The sequence below is a fragment of the Bos grunniens genome, chromosome 17 (genome assembly GCF_055505025.1).
Source record: "Bos grunniens cultivar Pamir isolate PY7600 chromosome 17, Bosgru_T2T1.0, whole genome shotgun sequence".
NCBI lineage: Eukaryota > Metazoa > Chordata > Mammalia > Artiodactyla > Bovidae > Bos > Bos grunniens.
The window spans coordinates 49,232,534-49,250,161 of record NC_141181.1 but is presented as its reverse complement, the minus strand read 5'-3'; the positions used below and the strand labels follow the sequence as shown (position 1 = coordinate 49,250,161).

General features: G+C 47.8%; 1 protein-coding gene, 1 long non-coding RNA gene and 1 pseudogene across 2 annotated transcripts in view; 1 reads left to right on the top strand and 2 right to left on the bottom strand.

Annotated features, from left to right (window-relative positions):
• Nucleotides 1–481: 481 nt before the first annotated feature.
• On the bottom strand, nucleotides 482–10,190 carry LOC147355311 (small ribosomal subunit protein eS27 pseudogene; annotated as a pseudogene).
• A 2,488-nt stretch (nucleotides 10,191–12,678) lies between these two features.
• Nucleotides 12,679–13,762, bottom strand: LOC147355310 (uncharacterized). The gene is made up of 2 exons (XR_015144905.1): nucleotides 13,582–13,762; nucleotides 12,679–13,107 (listed from the first exon to the last, which is right to left on the bottom strand). It is a non-coding gene; the product is annotated as an uncharacterized LOC147355310 (long non-coding RNA).
• A 55-nt stretch (nucleotides 13,763–13,817) lies between these two features.
• The window catches only part of TMEM132C (transmembrane protein 132C), a 453,869-nt gene continuing 450,058 nt past the window's right edge, over nucleotides 13,818–17,628 (top strand). Inside the window, exon 1 of the mRNA XM_086345975.1 lies at nucleotides 13,818–14,136. Coding sequence (XP_086202101.1) covers nucleotides 14,052–14,136 — 85 coding nt within the window. The 5' untranslated portion in view covers nucleotides 13,818–14,051. The remainder of the gene's footprint in view (nucleotides 14,137–17,628) is intronic.

Genomic DNA, 17,628 nt, shown 5'->3' with positions numbered 1-17,628 from the left:
GTCACCGCCTGCGGGCAGCAAGGCAGAGACGTTCCGGCAGGTGTAAAGGTCCCGCATCCTTTCCAGCACAACGTACGGACCGCTCCAGCCTCAGGAAGCTCCTCTGACCTGGCTTGTCGGATGCTGCAATTTATTACCCCATTAATAAAAGGGCACCTAGGCTGGCTACTTTAAAACGACATCTTCATGCCCTCTTCTGGCTCTGCCATCTCGGATGCCAGCTTCGTTCTTGGGTCGACCCTGTTGTGATACATTCAGGATGTCACCTCCACTCATGGCCCTGCTCATAGAAAGAAGAGTCATCTGGGATTGTCACGCAAAAGAGCAACAGAATTATGATGCATCAGGTAGGAAGGGAATGATGAAGGGTTTGGAATGGATCACTTGAATCAGGAGACATAACCCTAACCTCCACTGGCCCTAAAGGCTTCTCACAGAACACCTATTAGTGACAAGAGATCCCAGGATTGGATAAAGATGGCTTTTAAAGAAAAAAAGCCAAACACAGAGAGTCTTCAGCCAAACTCAAATAAAATATATAAAACAAGCATATTGAGAAAGCTAGAAGGACCTACCTGCATCCGAGAGAAGAAATAACCCATCTTTCCAAAGGCCAGGAAATTCCCCACCCTTTTTAAAAAATCCAACACGTTTATTGGGAGGGTTTCCTATTCATCTTGACACAGGGTACTTTTAGTGCTGCTTCGTCTGAAGGAACGTTCTTCTGTAAGCTTTGCTCTTCCTCCTGTAGACTGGCAGAGCACAGCACAGCAGCCAACACACAAAACTACTGTTTCTGCGTGGCTAAAGACGGTGGTGACTAATAGCATCCTGGGTATTTCACATCCATGAAATAGGAACTGGGGCTCTGCACCAGGTGCTTCTTCCTGTGTTTGCTCTTGTCTTCTGGAGAGGGATGAAGGAGATCCTTTGCAAGAGGATGTGAGGTCTGGAAAGGCCTCTGGAAAGGCCCCACCCTTTAAAGACAATACATTGTTACCCATACAAAGGCTGAATGGCTTATGCTGCTGCTCTGCTGCTGCTGCTGCTAATGACAAGCAAACACTTAGAGCTGTAGGAAAAAAAAAAAAAAATGAAAAGTCTTCACAACATGCCCCATGTCTTCGGGAGCACTGTATTTTGCTCTGTGCCCTTTGCTATGACATCTGCACGCCTGCAAGCAATGGAAAGTCTCGGGGAAGAGGGGTTGCCCAGTGTGGACTGGGGGTGCCTGGAGGATCTGATCCGAGTGAATGCACTTGCCCTGTGAGTTACTTCACATGCACATTTGTAATCTACGTGAACAATTTCAGGAGCAAGAAGACGCTGTTTCTCTTTTACTCCTAATGAAATTCTCGGGGGGGTGGGTATTTCCCCGGGTGAATCTTCAGCAAGGTGCGGCTGATCCTGGGACCCTGTGAGCCCAGGGAAGAAGGTGATGGGAGAGACAGAAGCCAAGTGTTTGGGGTGGCCCTCACTCCCCTGCTTCCGTCTCCTTCAGGCTGCCTCTGGCTGGTGCAAGCAATGAAATTGGCATTTTCTTTTCTTGAAAACTCCCAGTTTCTCTTCCTTCACATAATGTTAAGAAGTTCCATTAATCTGTAGCCACCACTGGCTATTCCCTTCTCTGCAGTAAGGCCTAAATAAACCATTTCATTGCGAGGTGTGAAATCCATAAGTTTATCACATTCAATAGCATTTGATTTGTGGAGCAAACTGGAACCCCACTTAGATAATTCTAATCCGTCATCTACTGTTGATTACTTCAATGGGAATCTCAGATGTCAGAAGAGGAGACTTGTGATCCAGTTGCTGGGCAACAGAGTTTTGTCTCCTGAGACAGGTAAGCTGGTAGGATGCATATCTGGAATCCTCATGGCCCATCATCTAGGGCCACCCCACTAGAGAGTAAAGCCAGCTGAGAAGACAAGAAAGGTGAACGGAGGTGAAAGGAAAGTCTACCTCTTTGTATCTTTGTTTGAGCCCCAGGATCCAGCCAGGCTGAGGGGTAGCCAAACTCTTGAATATTCAGTAGTAAGAACCCATACAGTTCCAAATAGTTTAGGTTAGGTTTCTGTTCTTGCAGCAAAAAATTAAAAAAAAAAAATGCCCAACTGGCACCACATGCCTTTGTTCCATGGAATCTGAAAGAATGGGGAGACCTCAGGTGCATTGGAAAGAGTACCAAATCAGAACTTAGATGATCTGGAGTTAATCCCCTACTCAGCAACTAACTCATGGTTCATCTCACTGTGCATCAGTTTACTCATCTGCAAAATGGGGAGACTAATATAGATCTTGCCTCCTGTTCAGTAAAGAATTAGCCTCCTTCTGAAGTTTAAAGGGACTCTAGGGGGAGTACTGCATGAGGAATCAGGTGACTCAGGAAGACCCAATGGATTCATCCAGGAAAAGTTGCTTAAACCAGAACCTGGCATATTGTAAGTGCTAACACATACTAGTTCTTATGATTTTTGTTTAGGAGTATTAGGAAGAGAAGGCAAGCAAGGATAGAGGGCTGAAAAGAGAGGCCCAGGTTTCTGAGGGCAGGAGGGAGGTCCAATTTTCAGAGGAGGCGGGTTCCATTTGCTGGAGAAGAGGCACCCTATGATAGCAAATTACTCCAGAGCCAGGCTTCCCCTTCACAAAGGCAGGTATGCTCCAGCTCTGTGGTCCCATTATTTTGAGCCCCATGGCTCAAGGGCACAGAGGGCACCATTCTGATGGGGCAGGGATAAGCCAAGAAGCCTCTGCACTCCTTGGAGCCTCTGGCTCCATCGTCAGCCTCCCCTCCCCCAGCCCCCAGAGAAGCTCTTTGGCAATCTCATTTCTTTCTGCCAATTTTAGTGCTGATTGTCTTTCAGACCAGTTTATGTGCCCACAGGCAGATTCCCTGGAGCATCTCTCGGTTGGCCATTCAGGCGTCATGGGAACAGTTGATATTAGTCACCCCTAACTTCTCTGGGACATTCATACCAGTGACATTCTCATGCTCAAGATTAAATTAATACTCTGTCCTCTCCCATTGTATTCCTAGCAGCTTCTTTTTTTTTTTTTTTTTAAGATCCTTCTTTTTTAAAAGAGGAAGGCTATTTTTTAAATATTTTATTTTTATTTGTTTATTTGGCTCTACCTGATCTTTTAACGCGAGATCTTTGGTCTTCATTGCAGCACGTGGGATCTTTAGTTGTGGCGTGAAAATTCTTAGTTGTATCATGTGGGATCTAGTTCCCCAATGAGGTAGCTGACTCAGGCCCCCTCCAGTGGGAGCTCAGTCTTAGCCACTGGATCATGAGGGAAGTCCCTCCTTAGCAGCTTCTAAGGTCCACTGGATTGCCTAGAAGGGCCCAGTGAATATTTATTACTGATGCAACAGACATGTGTTTTGCCTTAACGCCCATACCCATATTGGAATATAATTGTAATAATGATAGTAACTATGATTTTTGACCCCTTACTATGTGCTGGTCACTGTACTTCTTGAATCACACAACATATGAAATCTGAGCACCACTCTCTGAAGACAGCAGTATTGATATTCCATGTTACAGATGAGCAAATTGAAGCTCTGGGAAACTAATTTGTAGGAGAAAATGAAGCTAATACTTTAAAAGAAACAAAGTCGATAGAGAAAGAAAAAGAGATACATCAGGCACAGGATTCTTTCACGGACTTGATTCAGCCATACCCGAAGCCTCTTGCATCCCTGAACTTCCCATTCGTGGGAGCAAATACATTTTTCCTTCGGTTTAAGGGCATCTGAAAGAGTTGTGATTAACCAGAACAACCCGAAAGGTGAGTATAATTATCCCAAAGTTTAGTAATGTTTTAAAATGAGGCTGAGAGGTTAAGAGTTGCATAAAAGCAGGGATTTTCCCCCCAACTTGCTGATTATGAAATATGGATCTCCTAAGAAAATGCCTGATATTCACTTTTGGTCAAGATGAGAAGAAGGAGGGTTAAGAAAAAGAAAAAGGAAGATTTAGTATACAACAAAGAGGTGGGAAAGGCAGGACTTTAATTAAAGTTCATTTTTCTCCATAAGCATTTGAAGATACACATACTATCCCTCTGTCTGAACATATTTACCTCTTAGTTTTTCCTCTTGATCCTGTGATCACTCTCTCTTGGTTGCAGGAATGCAAGATACTTACTAGTTTCCCCTTGCACTATGTCACCACGACTCTTACTGCTTGTTTCGGCCAAGAAGCAAGGCAGGAAACAGAATCCATGGCAGGGTCTCCTTGGTGGTCCAGTGGATAAGAATCCTCTTGCCACCGCAGGGTACGTGGGTTCGATCCCTGCTCCAGGAAGATCCCACAAACCGTGGAGAAATGAAGCCTGGGGGCTACAACCACTGGGCCTGCACTCGAGAGCCCATGAGCTGCAACCACTAGGCCCACGAGCCGCAACTTCTGAAGCCCGAGCTTCTAGAGCCTGTGCTCCACAAAAGAGAAGCCACCGCAGCGAGAAGCCCGTGCACCATGACGACAGCCCCTGCTTGTCCCCTTTCACTGCAACTAGAGAAAGCCCAGGTGCAACAACTAAGACTCACCACAGCCAAAAATAAAATAAATACATCTTTTTTAAAAAGAGAGAAAGAAACCACGGCAGGTATTTTAAGCAGTTGCCTAATGCAGAAATGAGCACCAAGAAAGTCGCTGAAATGGCCAAAGGAGGGGTTGTAGGCTCTGCTTTCACACTTTCTTGGCTTTTGACCTTCAAATTATTTTGGATGCTTCGCCATACACTGTAAATGTTATGCTGTGTGGACTCTGGGTTCTGTTATATTCCTCAGAAAAGCATTAACTATTTTATTTTGGTTGTATTTTAAAAAAACCAAAAACACAAGTGTCTTGGTCTGCAGCTCAAGTCAGTACAGTTACTTTATTCTCCATGTGCTCATGGATCCCTCAACCACATGGGCTGTTTATACATGGAATTTGGGGATCTTCCTTTCTGACTCTCCTTTTTTTGGATTTCCCCTTCTACTTTCCCCTGTGACGGTTTCAAACTCTGGCCTCCAGTCCTTCAGCCCAGAAAGAGTGGGTATCAACAGGAGTAAGAGGTGTCACAAGCAGCAGCAACTGTGACCTCTTCTTAGGGGAAAAACCGCAAAAACAGGAAACGTCTTCCACACCTTTTCCTCCTTCCGAATCTCAACCTCCTTCTGGAATCTGCCTGCCTCCATTCATACTTTAGCATCTTCAGGGAAATGGTTTTGTTCATGCATTTACGCTTCTCTTTTTGTTCTGTATTTTATGCAGAATACCATTGTTACCCAAGTGCAGATCTATCCCATAGGTGTTCAGTTGGCCATGAAAGAAGCTGAACTCCTTCACATAATCTCTGAACATCCTACCCTGGAGTGTGGGCACACCTGCCTCTCCAGATTCTTCTGCAAGTTCCAGTAAGTACATCTTGAAGGAGCTGAAAGCACAGCCTGTTCTGAATCATGTGTCTAGTAAATTTAGTGCTTCCGGGAAAGCTGGTCAGTGGTTTTTACTTGTGCTCCAACTCCCCCTTCTGGACGGTTATATCTCCAGCTTCTCTCACAAATGATAGAAGGCCTCATTCCTAAAATAAATTCCCTATTCGTAGTGGATCTGCTTCCCTGACTGGACCTCAATGAATAGTGGCATTTGGGTTCCATCAGTAACTATAATGCCCCAAATTTAGGATTTCTGTATACATGTATTATCTTCTCACCAGCCTTGTTCCTAACTCCAACCATCCTGAGCTTTAATCTCTCCAATCCTCCATAGGGATCCAATGTCAGTCTCCTGGGCTCCATTAAGGCAACTGGTTCAAATGGGAAACGCTATTGACTGAAATCCTATGGGAGATGGGCCACCCCCTGGACTTATTTGAACTTGTGCTCACAAGTCAGGGGCAAAGGGGCCTATAATGACCAATATTGCCTCTTGAGAGAAAAGACACTCATTAGTGTGAAATGTTGCATAAGCATGTTAGCATGCGTGTCTGCCTGCCCCTTTAGCTGAGGCCCAGCAATCTGAGCTTTTCTTTCTGCCATCAGAATATACCAGCTGCCGCCACCAGGGGGCACTGTTGACTCTATAACCATTTGGAGGCTGCCTGCCGGTGGGTTAGGGAGCAGAGCTGTTTCAAACATAAATTAAGGGCATTGGTGTTCCAAGGTTCCAAGTATTTGAAACAACACAATTTTGGCAGTTTTCCATTTGAGGCTCAATCTTTGTAAAAGGCCATCAGAGAGTTTTAAGGGGAGTCCAGAACATTGTAGTGGGTCTAGCTATTGGATACAAAGTTCCTTTAGTTACCTGGATGGTCTCAACCTGAGAAAGGTGGTTGAACACAGTGAATCATATGTAAAAGTTATGAGTATCTCTCCTTCCCAGAAACTGGCTGGATCTGTAATGAATCTTAAGCCATGCCATAGCTTGAGCTGCTGATCGCAGGCGGCCAGGAGAGGCTCTAAAACGCAGATTAATAAATAACACCATATAAGTGCTATGTTGCATCCCGAAGTCATGCCTGAGTTTGAATTGAATTACTTCCTATGGAAAAATGCAAAGTTTAGGTCCTGATGAGTCATGACTATCAGACGGAGAAAACAAAACCAAAAAGCCTTAGAGGTGAAGAGGGTGACACCAGTATCATGGCTGAAGCCGCCGCAGGTCAATGTCAATGACCTTGGAGCTAGAGTCATCTGTTTCTTCTCTCTGGTTATTATGGGGACTGCCAGGGAGTAAAAATCGCTCTTCCTGTTTGGGGGCCATACTATCTTCCTGTCTTGTTCTTCCTTCCACAAAGACTCTGCCATCCTGTCTTTCTTTCTTTTTTTCTTCCCCATCTTCACTGTTAATCTTTCACCATCCCTGTGATCAAACACTACTTCCTCAAAGGTATCAATCAGAAATTATTCAACAATATTTCTTGAGTTCAGGGTATGTCCTGGCTCTGTCCTGGGTCCTGGGGAAGTGATTGCTGGGGGTGGGGGGAGGGGTGGGGGGAGGGGGAGGGGAAACCTCACCAAAGGAGGACATTTGAAAGGAGAGGAAATGATAAGGACAAAGACTTGGAATGAAAACAGCAGGTGCAAAGTCTCTGAAGGGAGAATAAGCAGAGCTTTTAAGGTCAGTGTTGATGGAGTGTAGGTAGGTAAAGAAGTCACTCTGATCTTCCCCAGGCTCTGACAACACATCCTGTATGCCTGTTTTCTGAGGTATATTCAGTCTCCTCTATTATGCTTTCTAAGGACAGGCTCCAAACTCAATGTTTACTCATCATAATTGCTCATCAATTGGCTATTGATTTAAAGATTGACAAGATACGGAGACTATTATTCCTGCAATGAGACCTGATACTCCACAAGGAATAAGGGCAAAACTGAATTGGATGAATCATGCAATGCACGTGAATGTCTGATGTTTCGGTGAGGATGGGTTATGTTACGGGGCAGGAACAAACAACCCCCAAATGTCAGGCTGCCATCTCTCGTTCATCATGTGTGTGTGCCTGCGTGTGTGTGTGTGTCTGTTGCCACTTTGCCAGGGACTCTGCTCATTGAGGGCATTCAGGTGATGGAGCTGCCACCACCTTGACCCAAGCCAGTTGCCATGCTGAATATCAGGTTCAGTGACAGACATGTACTTAATAACTGGTATTCACTGACTGCATGGCAAACTCTCCAATCTCAAGCTGCTCTTGGAATGATGTGAGGTGCTGAATGTGTCTAGGATTGCTTTGTGTGGAGAAGCAGGGAAGAGTTGGAAATTTGGTGACATCTTCAAATACACATAGTTTGGATAATATAACTCTGGATTAAGATATAGGGAGCGGAATAAGGTAAGGATTTAAGGAATTGCTACACAAAAGATGGTTCATGGAGGTGCAGCATCAAGATGGTCTGGGGTCTTGATAGAGAGGCAGAAAAGTGGGTCTCCATGCCCTTTCAAGTGAATTGGAGTCAACACATTAACAAGAACTCAAGGTGATGAGTCTGCAGAACAAAGACTGAGGACTGATTACTCAGAGCAGGGATTCTAGGATGGCTGGGTTTGAATCCCAGCTTTGCCAACTACTAGCTCTATGACACTGGATGTGTTACCTAAACTCTGTATGTCAATTTCTTGGTTTGTAAATGGAGTTAATAACAACAATGAAGCCATAAGATCATATGTGAGTTGGTCTCTTGGTCATGTCTGACTCTTGCAACCCCATGGACTGTAGCCTGCCAGGTTTCTCTGTACATGGAATTCTCCAGCAAGAATACTGGAGTGGGTTGCCACTTCCTTCTCCAGGGGAATCTTCCTGACTCGAGGATAGAACCCAGGTCTCCTGCATTGTAGGCAGATTCTTTACCATCGGAGCTACCAGGGAAGCCAGGTCATGGTGAGGATTAAATGAGCAAACACCAGCCAAAGTACTGAAGATAGTGCTCTGCACAAAGCAAAAGATCTATAAATGTCAGAGATGATGACAATGACGCAGCAAACAGTTAAGGAAATGTCAGTGTGACCACTTCCATTTGTAACCTAATCTGAAGCTAGATTAGCCAAGATCTTTTCCTAAAGGGACTATGTATTGACCTTGAACCCCGAGAGGAAAGGTGATGGGAACAAAAATCCACTCTGTAGGTCTCTACGAGGACAATGAGAGTCTGGGAATGTGGCAGGTACCAGGAGGGAAATTGGATCAGGGTCAGGTGTGGGGGCATTTGAGCATCAGTTCTAAAAGTTGTTCTCACAGGCTGAAAGTCACCTGCACCTCTCATCTTACCTGGAGAACCCAGGCCCATGTTCCCTTCAGGGGAAATTTGTCTCCATAAACACTGAGTTCTGGTAGAGACACAGGGGTAGCCCAAGGCACCAGGGAGTTTTCTGCAAGGTTAAGTGAAAATTCCAAAGGCATGATTTTTCAGTGTTTGTCAAAAATAGAAAGATCTAGCAAGGGAACCTGATCGAAGGTACTGGTCTGGCCAGTGACCAAGATGCCTCGGGTGGGGAGCGGGCAGACCAAAGCATACACACGAACACAGCTCAGTGGGATGAACCGTTATAGATCCAACCCCACTTCTGCAACTTCCCAGCTGGGTGACCTGGAACAGGCCACTTCACCGCTTGGACATCAGTTTCCTAGTTTGTATAATGGGATAAAAAAGACTACGTCTTATAGGGTTGTCAACAGGATTATTTGTCAATTCACAAGCACCTAATGAATGATATTGTCATTGTCATCGGTGTTTCTATTACTGGTTAAGTGAGCTGAAGGTAAAATATGCGAACCTCAGTTTCCTCGTTAGTAAAATGGGGCTGGTAATCTGCGTTCTCAGTTGTGTCCGACTCTTTGAGACTCCTTGGACTGTAGCTCACCAGGCTCCTCTGTTCATGGGATTTTTCAGGCAAGAGTACTGGAGTGGGCTGCCATTTCCTTCTCCAGGGAATTATCTCAATCCAGATATCTACCCATGTCTCCTGTGCCTCCTGCATTGCAGGCAGATTCTTTACCTGCTGAGCCATCTACAGCTTCACAAAAGTCATTCACTGGACAAGTGCTTATTTTCGTGCATATACTGGTAGGGGTTGGGAACACAGGGGTGAGCGGGTCAGCTGTCACCCACCCCCCATGGAGGTGACAAAGGGATGGGGGAAGCTATAGATAGAAAATAAGCAAATAGGGACACAGTTGATCAAGGGTGGGTGGTCATGGCCTTCCAATAAATATCCCTTAATCGTTACATTCTTATTGAATGGCACAAGGTTGGAATCTTTATCCACAGTGCAGCTGGGAGTAGGGGTGGGGAGGGAGGAGGACGTGCTGTTTCTACAGCCCCCCTACCTACCCAGCCCCACCTTAACTAGGCAGAGACCCTAGAATTTGCTGAATGAAGGGACTTCCCTGTCAGTCCAGTGGTTAAGACATCACCTTCCAATGTAGAGGATATGAGTTCAATCCCTGGTCAGAGCACTAAAATCCCACACGGCAAAAATGAAAATATAAAAGCAATATTGTAACAAAGTCAATGAAGACTTTAAAAAATGTCCACATCAAAAACTCTTTAAAAAAAAAGAAAAGAAAAGAGAAACAATACTAGGGTTGTGGGTCTTACCAACATAAAACCCAATTTTAACTCCTAGTTGGTGGCTACAAGCTGACCTCGCCATCTCTGGGGCAGGAGGGGAGCTGCTTTTCAATGTCACCACTGCCATGTTCTAGCAAGTGACTTAACCGCCTCTTGGAGCCTCAGTTTCCCCAACTGCCCCAATATGCTCCAAGACCGCTTGCCCCCAAGTCTTTCCTACCTCCCTGAAAGGCACCATGAGGTGCCCACTTGCTTGGGCCAAAACCTTGGACTCTTCCTACTGCCCTACAGCTCACATCCACCCATCAGCAAGGCTCCTGCCTCCACCTTGATCCAACAGCATAACTGGTCCATACTTCCGTTCATCACTCCCATCTACCTCCCCAGTCTAGGCCTCCATCACTCCTGCCCTCCTTTTGACTAAATTCCAGGCTTCCTCTGCTGCCCGCTACAGACTCTGTTCTGTAAGAGGTCAGAGTGCCTCTTCTGGGGGGAAAAAAAAAATGATTCTTTCCTCTTCTCCCTGGCCTTTGTACTTTTGGTTTTCTCTTCCTTAAAAGCTCCTCTCCCAGAAATCCACCAGCTTACCCACTCCATCTGCCCTCTCTAAAGTTGTACCCCCAAATCAGACTTTCCCCTTACTTTTAGTTTTATTAGTAACACATATCACTGTCTTACAGAATGGATCCATTTGCATATTTTTTGAGAGTCTGTGCCTTAGAATCCAAGATCCATGAGTTTAGAAACTTCTATCTGTTTTGTTCACTGCTATTACCCCATATTTGGGCAAGACAAATGGTAAGCAGTAGACAGATAGCTGTTGAATGAATGAATGAAATGTTAAAGGACAATAGTAGTACTCCCATTAGAGTTATTGTGAACATTAAATGAAATGATGTCTATAAATAATAACAAAAGTGCCACCACAGAGGCTAAACAAATGCCTGCTGCCTTCCTTATTTTTCATCCCTAAGAGCAAGCACTATAGTCAGGACTTGCTGTTACATCAGCAGGATGACTATAGCTGCCTCACGAGGCCAACATATAGCCCTTCTTTTCTGTGTTCTTAGTAATATACACCTATAGGTTCCCTGTCTGGAGGCAGACCTTATAAGAAATTCCTGAGCTAAATTATCAAGTTCTTCCCCTCATTTTATGCGAGTTTGAAATTAAGGACTGAACAGCACAACAACAAAACCTGAACTTGCCTTTTTGACTTATGCACCACTGGCACATGTGGAAACAGCGGGTTTCCTCTTTCTAATATCTCCTCTCTCCTATAAATCATGTTAATTGTCTCCATGTGCCCACAGCCCACCGGGAGTTTTGCAAGAGCCTTTGAGGAGATTAGTGGCCTCTGATGTTGGTTATGAAGTTCAGAAAAGCATCTGGAAGTAATTTAAGTTCAGGAATTAATTATTTGGGGGTTAAAAATACATGCCTTTAAAAAATAAATAGAGGAAACTCTTTGCCCGTGAACCTCTAAGTTCACACCTCTATTTGGCGGGGGTGGGGGTGGGGATTCCTAAAGAAAGATAAATCAACCACATCATCCCTTTACTTGTTTGGTTTTGGGTGTGTCTGTTTGGTTTTTAGAAGGTCACATGGTAGATTGAATGGGATTCTAAACAGATTTGCAGAAGAGAGGCACTCATTACCTGGGTCTCCTTTGGTCCAATCTGGAAGAAGCGAGTCTCTTACAGGTGATGCTAGGAGACTTTGTGGTCTCAAGTCACGTCGAAGACTCAGAGCACCCGAGGACAGCACATGCCTTTGAGGATTGGGGAGTGGATTTACCCTACCAAGACTCCTCCTTTCCTTTCTCATTTTGAGTTCTATATTTCCCTGTGGTTTGTCCAGTTTCCCCTTTTCTGGTATTTGAACCATGGAGTCTCAGACCAGGGAATTTGACTTTGCAGTAGACAGGGCGATATTTTGTGCCAAAAAGGGAAGAAAGGATGTGTGTCTGGGGAGGGTGGGAGGACCACATGGTAAATCTACAAAGGAGAAGATCAGGGGAGTGGCCAGAGTAACTGGGGGCTTTTTCCTTTGTTCTCTTATCGGACAGGAGGGAGAGAGGATGAAGCTGATTTTCTAAGCTCTCAGTCAGGAAATGATGGGCTATGTTGTATTTCTCACTGAGGCTAGAAACATTTAAATGAAAAAAAAAAAAAAATCATTCTCCAGTGACTTTCAAGCTAACAAACAAAAACGAGAAGGAAATGTGACTTCCATTTTAGGAACTCAAATCTACTCTTTTTTTTTTTTGCCTCCCAAGATCGTGTGTACACTAGCTGAATGAACTGAAGAACTGGGCAATTATAGCATAGTTCCCTTAAAAAATGAAGTTACTGCTACCCAAGTCTATCAGAACTAAGGTTTTGCAGTGCTCTTTCTGGCCTGGCTAGTTTTTCCAGCTGCCTTCTCTACCCATCATGTTAGCAGAGTGGATCAGTGAGCCCTTTTCCTCCTTAGGGCTGTCCAGCTGGGAAAAAAGCTCCAGGGATGGGGAGTGCCCTTGGAGTCTCTGCCTCCACCCCTCAATTTCTCCATATGCTTGGCTCTTGACTCCTTTTAACTGACTTGGGACAAAAGAAACAGATGTGTTTAACACCTTTCACTTTGGTTTCTTCACATCTGATAAAAGATTTTTTTTTCCTTTTATTTTGAAATTCATTCCTGGCTCTGGTGACCACATGATTCAGTGAGCTTTCTTTTCGAGGTTGGACGAGTCAGCCCAGCACACCAAGTGATCTCTAGGCAGGCTGTGGGATCTGGGGGAAGTGTATCAGCTGGGGGAGGGCTGGGCCTCCAGGACAAGGCTTCTGGGTTCAGGACATATTGTCTTTCAATCACGGACACGAGGGGGAGTTGGGGTCCTGAGTGGGGACTGTTCAGATCCCCAGGCGGCCAATGAGGCCCGAGCATCAGTAACCATGGAAGGCAGGCAGGCAGCTGGGATTCACGCGAGGAGGGAGGGCAGCGCTGGGTACGACACAGAGAAGACATTTGGAGCACGAACTGGGGTGGCGAGTCCTTGGAATCTGCAGAGAAAAAACTATTGCAGGAGCAAGTCTGGCAGGGAAGGGGAGCATTCCCGCCCTTCCCCACCCCCGAATAGTTAATAAAAACACATGCGGAAAGGGGAGGGGGGCGAGATCCGACAATGTAGAAAGATTCACAGTGGAAAATGAACCTTTCTGTCACCCTGGCTTTCCAGTCCCCGTCCTGAGACACCGCGGCTGTCTTTGGCTTAACCCTCCAGACAAATACGCATATATGTGCACACGCCTGAGTATAAACCGTGTTCTTCTTGAATCTGTTCTGCATGTTGCTTTTCCCCACTGAATAATCTCTCTGGGAGATCTCTCCGCATCAGCTGTGGGGGACTTAATTCCAGATGTCCCCGGCTCAAAAGGCAAAGAATCAGGGTCCGCCCTGAAGTTGAGGTGTGAAGAGTGAGGACCCCGGGAGGCGGGCGAGGGGAAGGGCTCGGCTCCATCTTGAGTCGCGGGTACCTGCGCAGAACTCTCCGGGACTCGAGCCACAGGCCACGAAGGCGGGAGGCTGCGGGGAGGAGGGGAGACCTCATGGGCGCAACCCTTGAGCCTCCGCGCCTCACCTCCTCTTCTGCGCGCCAGCTCCCACTTTCTCCCCGGCATCTTTCACCAGCCTCCGGCCAGGGGCGGGCCCAGGGGCGGGGCCCAGGGGTGGGCGGGGTCGAGTGGGCGGCCCGGGGGGCGGGGCGGGCCCGCGGCCGCCTTGGAGGCTGGAGAAAAGTTGTCCCGGCCAGAGCGCTAGCCGCCGCGGGATCCGGAGCCGCCGCGGCTTGCACCCGGCAGCGGCGGGGCGCGACCACCGGCTCTTCAGTCCGGCCGGCCGACTCGCTGCCGGGGGTGGCCCCGGGGCATGGGACAGCCGGCGGGGGCCGCGAGCGGGCGCTGCGCCCCGGGCGGGCGGCGGACGGCCTGAGCTGCCTGGACGCAGGATGCGCTCCGAGGGCGCGGCCCCCGGGCCGGTGGCGCCACTGTGTGGGGCGCTGAGCCTTGTGTTGGGCGCGCTGTTGGGCAGAGGTAAGAGGCCGGGGACCCGGGGTGTCGGTCGCGCCGGCGCTCGGGAAGTTCCCCTCGGTCCCCGGGAGCCTGGGCGGGAGGGGAGCAGATGAGTGGGGTTGTCTTGGGGACCTGGGTGAGGGCGCTGGTTCCCGGGCGCGGAACGGCCCCTGTAGATGGGCTACCCCAGTTGGGTGCCAGGTAAGGGAAACTGGAGCGAATTCGGCTGATCCAGTATCTCTGGGTTCGGAGTGCTTCCCGGGGGTGAAGAAGGGGCGTGGCTGAGGGACACTCTGTTTGTTCACCATCTCTGAGTTCCATGAGGACTTAACGCAACCCCTGCATTAAACTACGTGGAGCTGGGGTCTGGGAGCGGGCAGCCCGGCTCTTTGCACCTCCTTTGCCCCAGTCTGGCATCCCCCTCCCCAGCTCGGTAGGACTGGGGCTAGTGACCTACGAGGGCAGACCGGCCCCTTTCCCCCACCGTGGGGTCTCGAGGGCCGGCGTTAGTCCACGCAGGAATGCCCGCTCACCACGCAGCCTCCGGGGACCTCGGCTCGGAAGAAATCCGGGACCCCCTCGGGGTACCCCGTAGAGGTCCTGTGTAGTCTAGGAGCGCGCAGAGGTGATCGCGCGGGTGGGGGAACTGCATCTCGGAATCAGATCTGGGCTTCCTAGCAGTGGGTCCTGGGGGGTGGCCTTTTGCCTCAGTTTCCTCATCTCTGCAATGGAACTGACCACTCTGCTTTGGGTTTAAGAGAATTCAGGGAGGGGACGACTGGCGCCCAAAGAGCTCAGGAAAGGTTGGTATTATTTTTCCGGTTATGATTACGTGCGTGTGGGACCCGGGCGGGCGGCGCGAGGGGCCGGGAGCGTGGTCTTGGAGCCCGGGAGCCGCCGGCGCCGCGTGCCTTCCCTGTCCGGCACCGGCACTGGGGGCCGCGAACTCGAGCGGAGGAAGCCCCGCTCCTCTGGGAACCGCCGCTGCGTCCACCGCGACTGGGCCGAGAATCCGGTGCGGGTGAGCGCGTGGGAAAAGGGTGCGGGGGGAGCCACTTTACTGCCGCCCGCGCCTGGGCAAGGGTCTTGGGGCCATCGGGTGAAACCGAGATGCGCACAAGTGTCCCTGTCCTTCGCCCTGCGTCGCGGCTCCCGCCGCGGCCCCGGGCCCTGAGCCGGCAAACCGAGTCCAACCTGATGAGAATCACGGGCCCTCTCCGGCCTCAGGCTGGGCTGGAAATACATTCGGAGAGACAAGTTGCCAATTGATGTTACAAAGTAGCGTTTGCTTTTCCAAAGTCCTTGCGCACCGGCTGGGATTCCAGAAAAATCTACTTTCCTTAAGGCTGCAGGTTCCCAGACACACCAACTGGACAAAATTGCTGTTTTAAACAGTGTCCCTTTTCCCCAAGAGCTCCAGGTAAACAGAAGTGTGTGTGTGTGTGTGTGTGTGTGTGTGTGTGTGTGCGCGCGCGCGCGTGTGCTCCCGTTCGCGCGCGCGTACGTGTGCGCGCATGGGCACGCGCGTGCGTGTGAAGGGATGGGAAACATTTTTCTGTTTTATTCCAGAGGAGTAAAATCTGGTTACTTAATTCTGTCATGTGCTCTGGATTCTATCATTTCTAGGACTCGGTTTTCCTAAATGTAAAGTGGCCATTAAAAAAAAAAAAATTCCTTCCTAAAATACTTCCCAGAGACATTGTGATGATAAAGCGGTCTAATGGGTAGAAAGCACTTTGTTAAGAAAGGTGGTGTCATTTTAAACTGAGCCAACGGTGAAAGTCCCCATCAGGTTCTTTCCCTCTGCCAGGAGATTTAATCATGTTCAGTTTAGAACTCTGACTGCTGAATGTGCTTTTCAAAGTAAGTTGTGGACTTTTCTTAATTAAAGCTCACATTCCTTTTTCTCCCTCCCGGCCATCTAGAGGATTTTACTTTTGAGTTAGAGGAATGGCGGTTAGAAATGTCCCCGTGGAAGAGGCTAGGGACAGCAATTTTATTGGGAAGTGGAATTGGGAATTTTGTTTTGAAGATGCTATTTAGAGGGCACGGGGTGGGGATGGGGGTTGGAGGTTAAGGGGAGCTGTCCCATTCCTCCCCGGCAAAGCCACCCTTCCCCCTAACCTAGGGCAACTTTGACTTACTGAGTTTTTCTCTTCCCACTTTTGCTTGACAGTTTTCACCACGTGATTTGGGGGCTTATGGGTCTGCAAATTTTTTTCATTTTGTTTCTGGTGGCTACAAGTAACAGTACATTCACTCCCATAGATCTGCAAAGAAAACGTTTGCTCTGTAGATTTCTCATAGAAAGGGAAGCTTTCTGACCCTTGTTTAAATTTGTACTGTCTTAAAAAAAATCATCGCTGACTCTTCTGGCCCAAGGATTTAAGTGCTGATTTCTGGAACCCTTGAAACCACTGATCAATTTTTAATACCAATTGTAAGCTGATGTTCAACTGTGGATTTAAGACTCTGCAATTCCTCAGGGTTTGGAACAGAATCATTGTTCTTGGGAGGTTCCATAAATAGACCAGGGCACTGAAAAAAGGGAGTCTTCCTAAGATTTAAGACTTGGGCTGAAGTGAAGTGTCCTTGAGTTACTGGTTGAGGAATTGGCCTGGTGTAAAGAAGAGGGAAGGGCGGGGGTGGGCTGAGATGCTGTCAGAGGTGAAGTAATGCTGTGAGAGGTGATGGTTGTCAGTCACACAGGGGGCCTCTGGGAAGGTCACACAGGCTGGAAATTACTTTCCTGAAATCTGGGGCCAGGTGTACTTCATGATTCAGAAGATAGGTTTGTAGGGAGACAGAAACCCAGGGTCATCCATAGATATTCTTTGAGACACCTGGACTGGCTGTGGAATTGTGTCCATAATTGGATCCATAGCTCATTTTGCACGAAAGATGTGAGTATTCACATCAAGAAGTCCCCCAATAGCCTCACTGCACTTTAGAGCAGCTTTGGTCCCCAGAGGAATTAAAAGCCAGGCGACCAACCTTCAGATTGTCAGAGCTTTGGGGATTTTCAATTGCTGGTTTGGAATTTGCAGCTTGGGGCAGGTGTCATGAGTAGGAAGAGGTTGTTAGCAGGCAGAGGTCCTTCTCAGCTCCCCTGGTGCACACTTAACATGGGAAAGATCCTCATACCTGGTCCTTCCTACACTTAGAGTACACAGACACTTTTTGCCCTAAGCACACACCTCTTCTTCCCCAAATTGAAACTCCCCAATGCATGGAAGCTCCTTAGAAGTGATTTCAGCTTCTGGGAAGCCATTCTGTGAAACCGCCAGGCTCCTGGGTCTCTCCTAGTTCTCTGCTCCACACCCACAGCTCTGAACTCACGCTTGCAAACTTCATGACCTGCAGGCAAGCACTGTTCTGTCCACGCTGTTTATAAAATACTGAACAGTCTCCCACAAACTGAGAGATTTCACATATAAAAATCGGAATTTCCAATTTCCCCTAATAAGAGTGTGGGTACTCTGCTGACCTTGGCACCAAATCTATGAGGAGGTG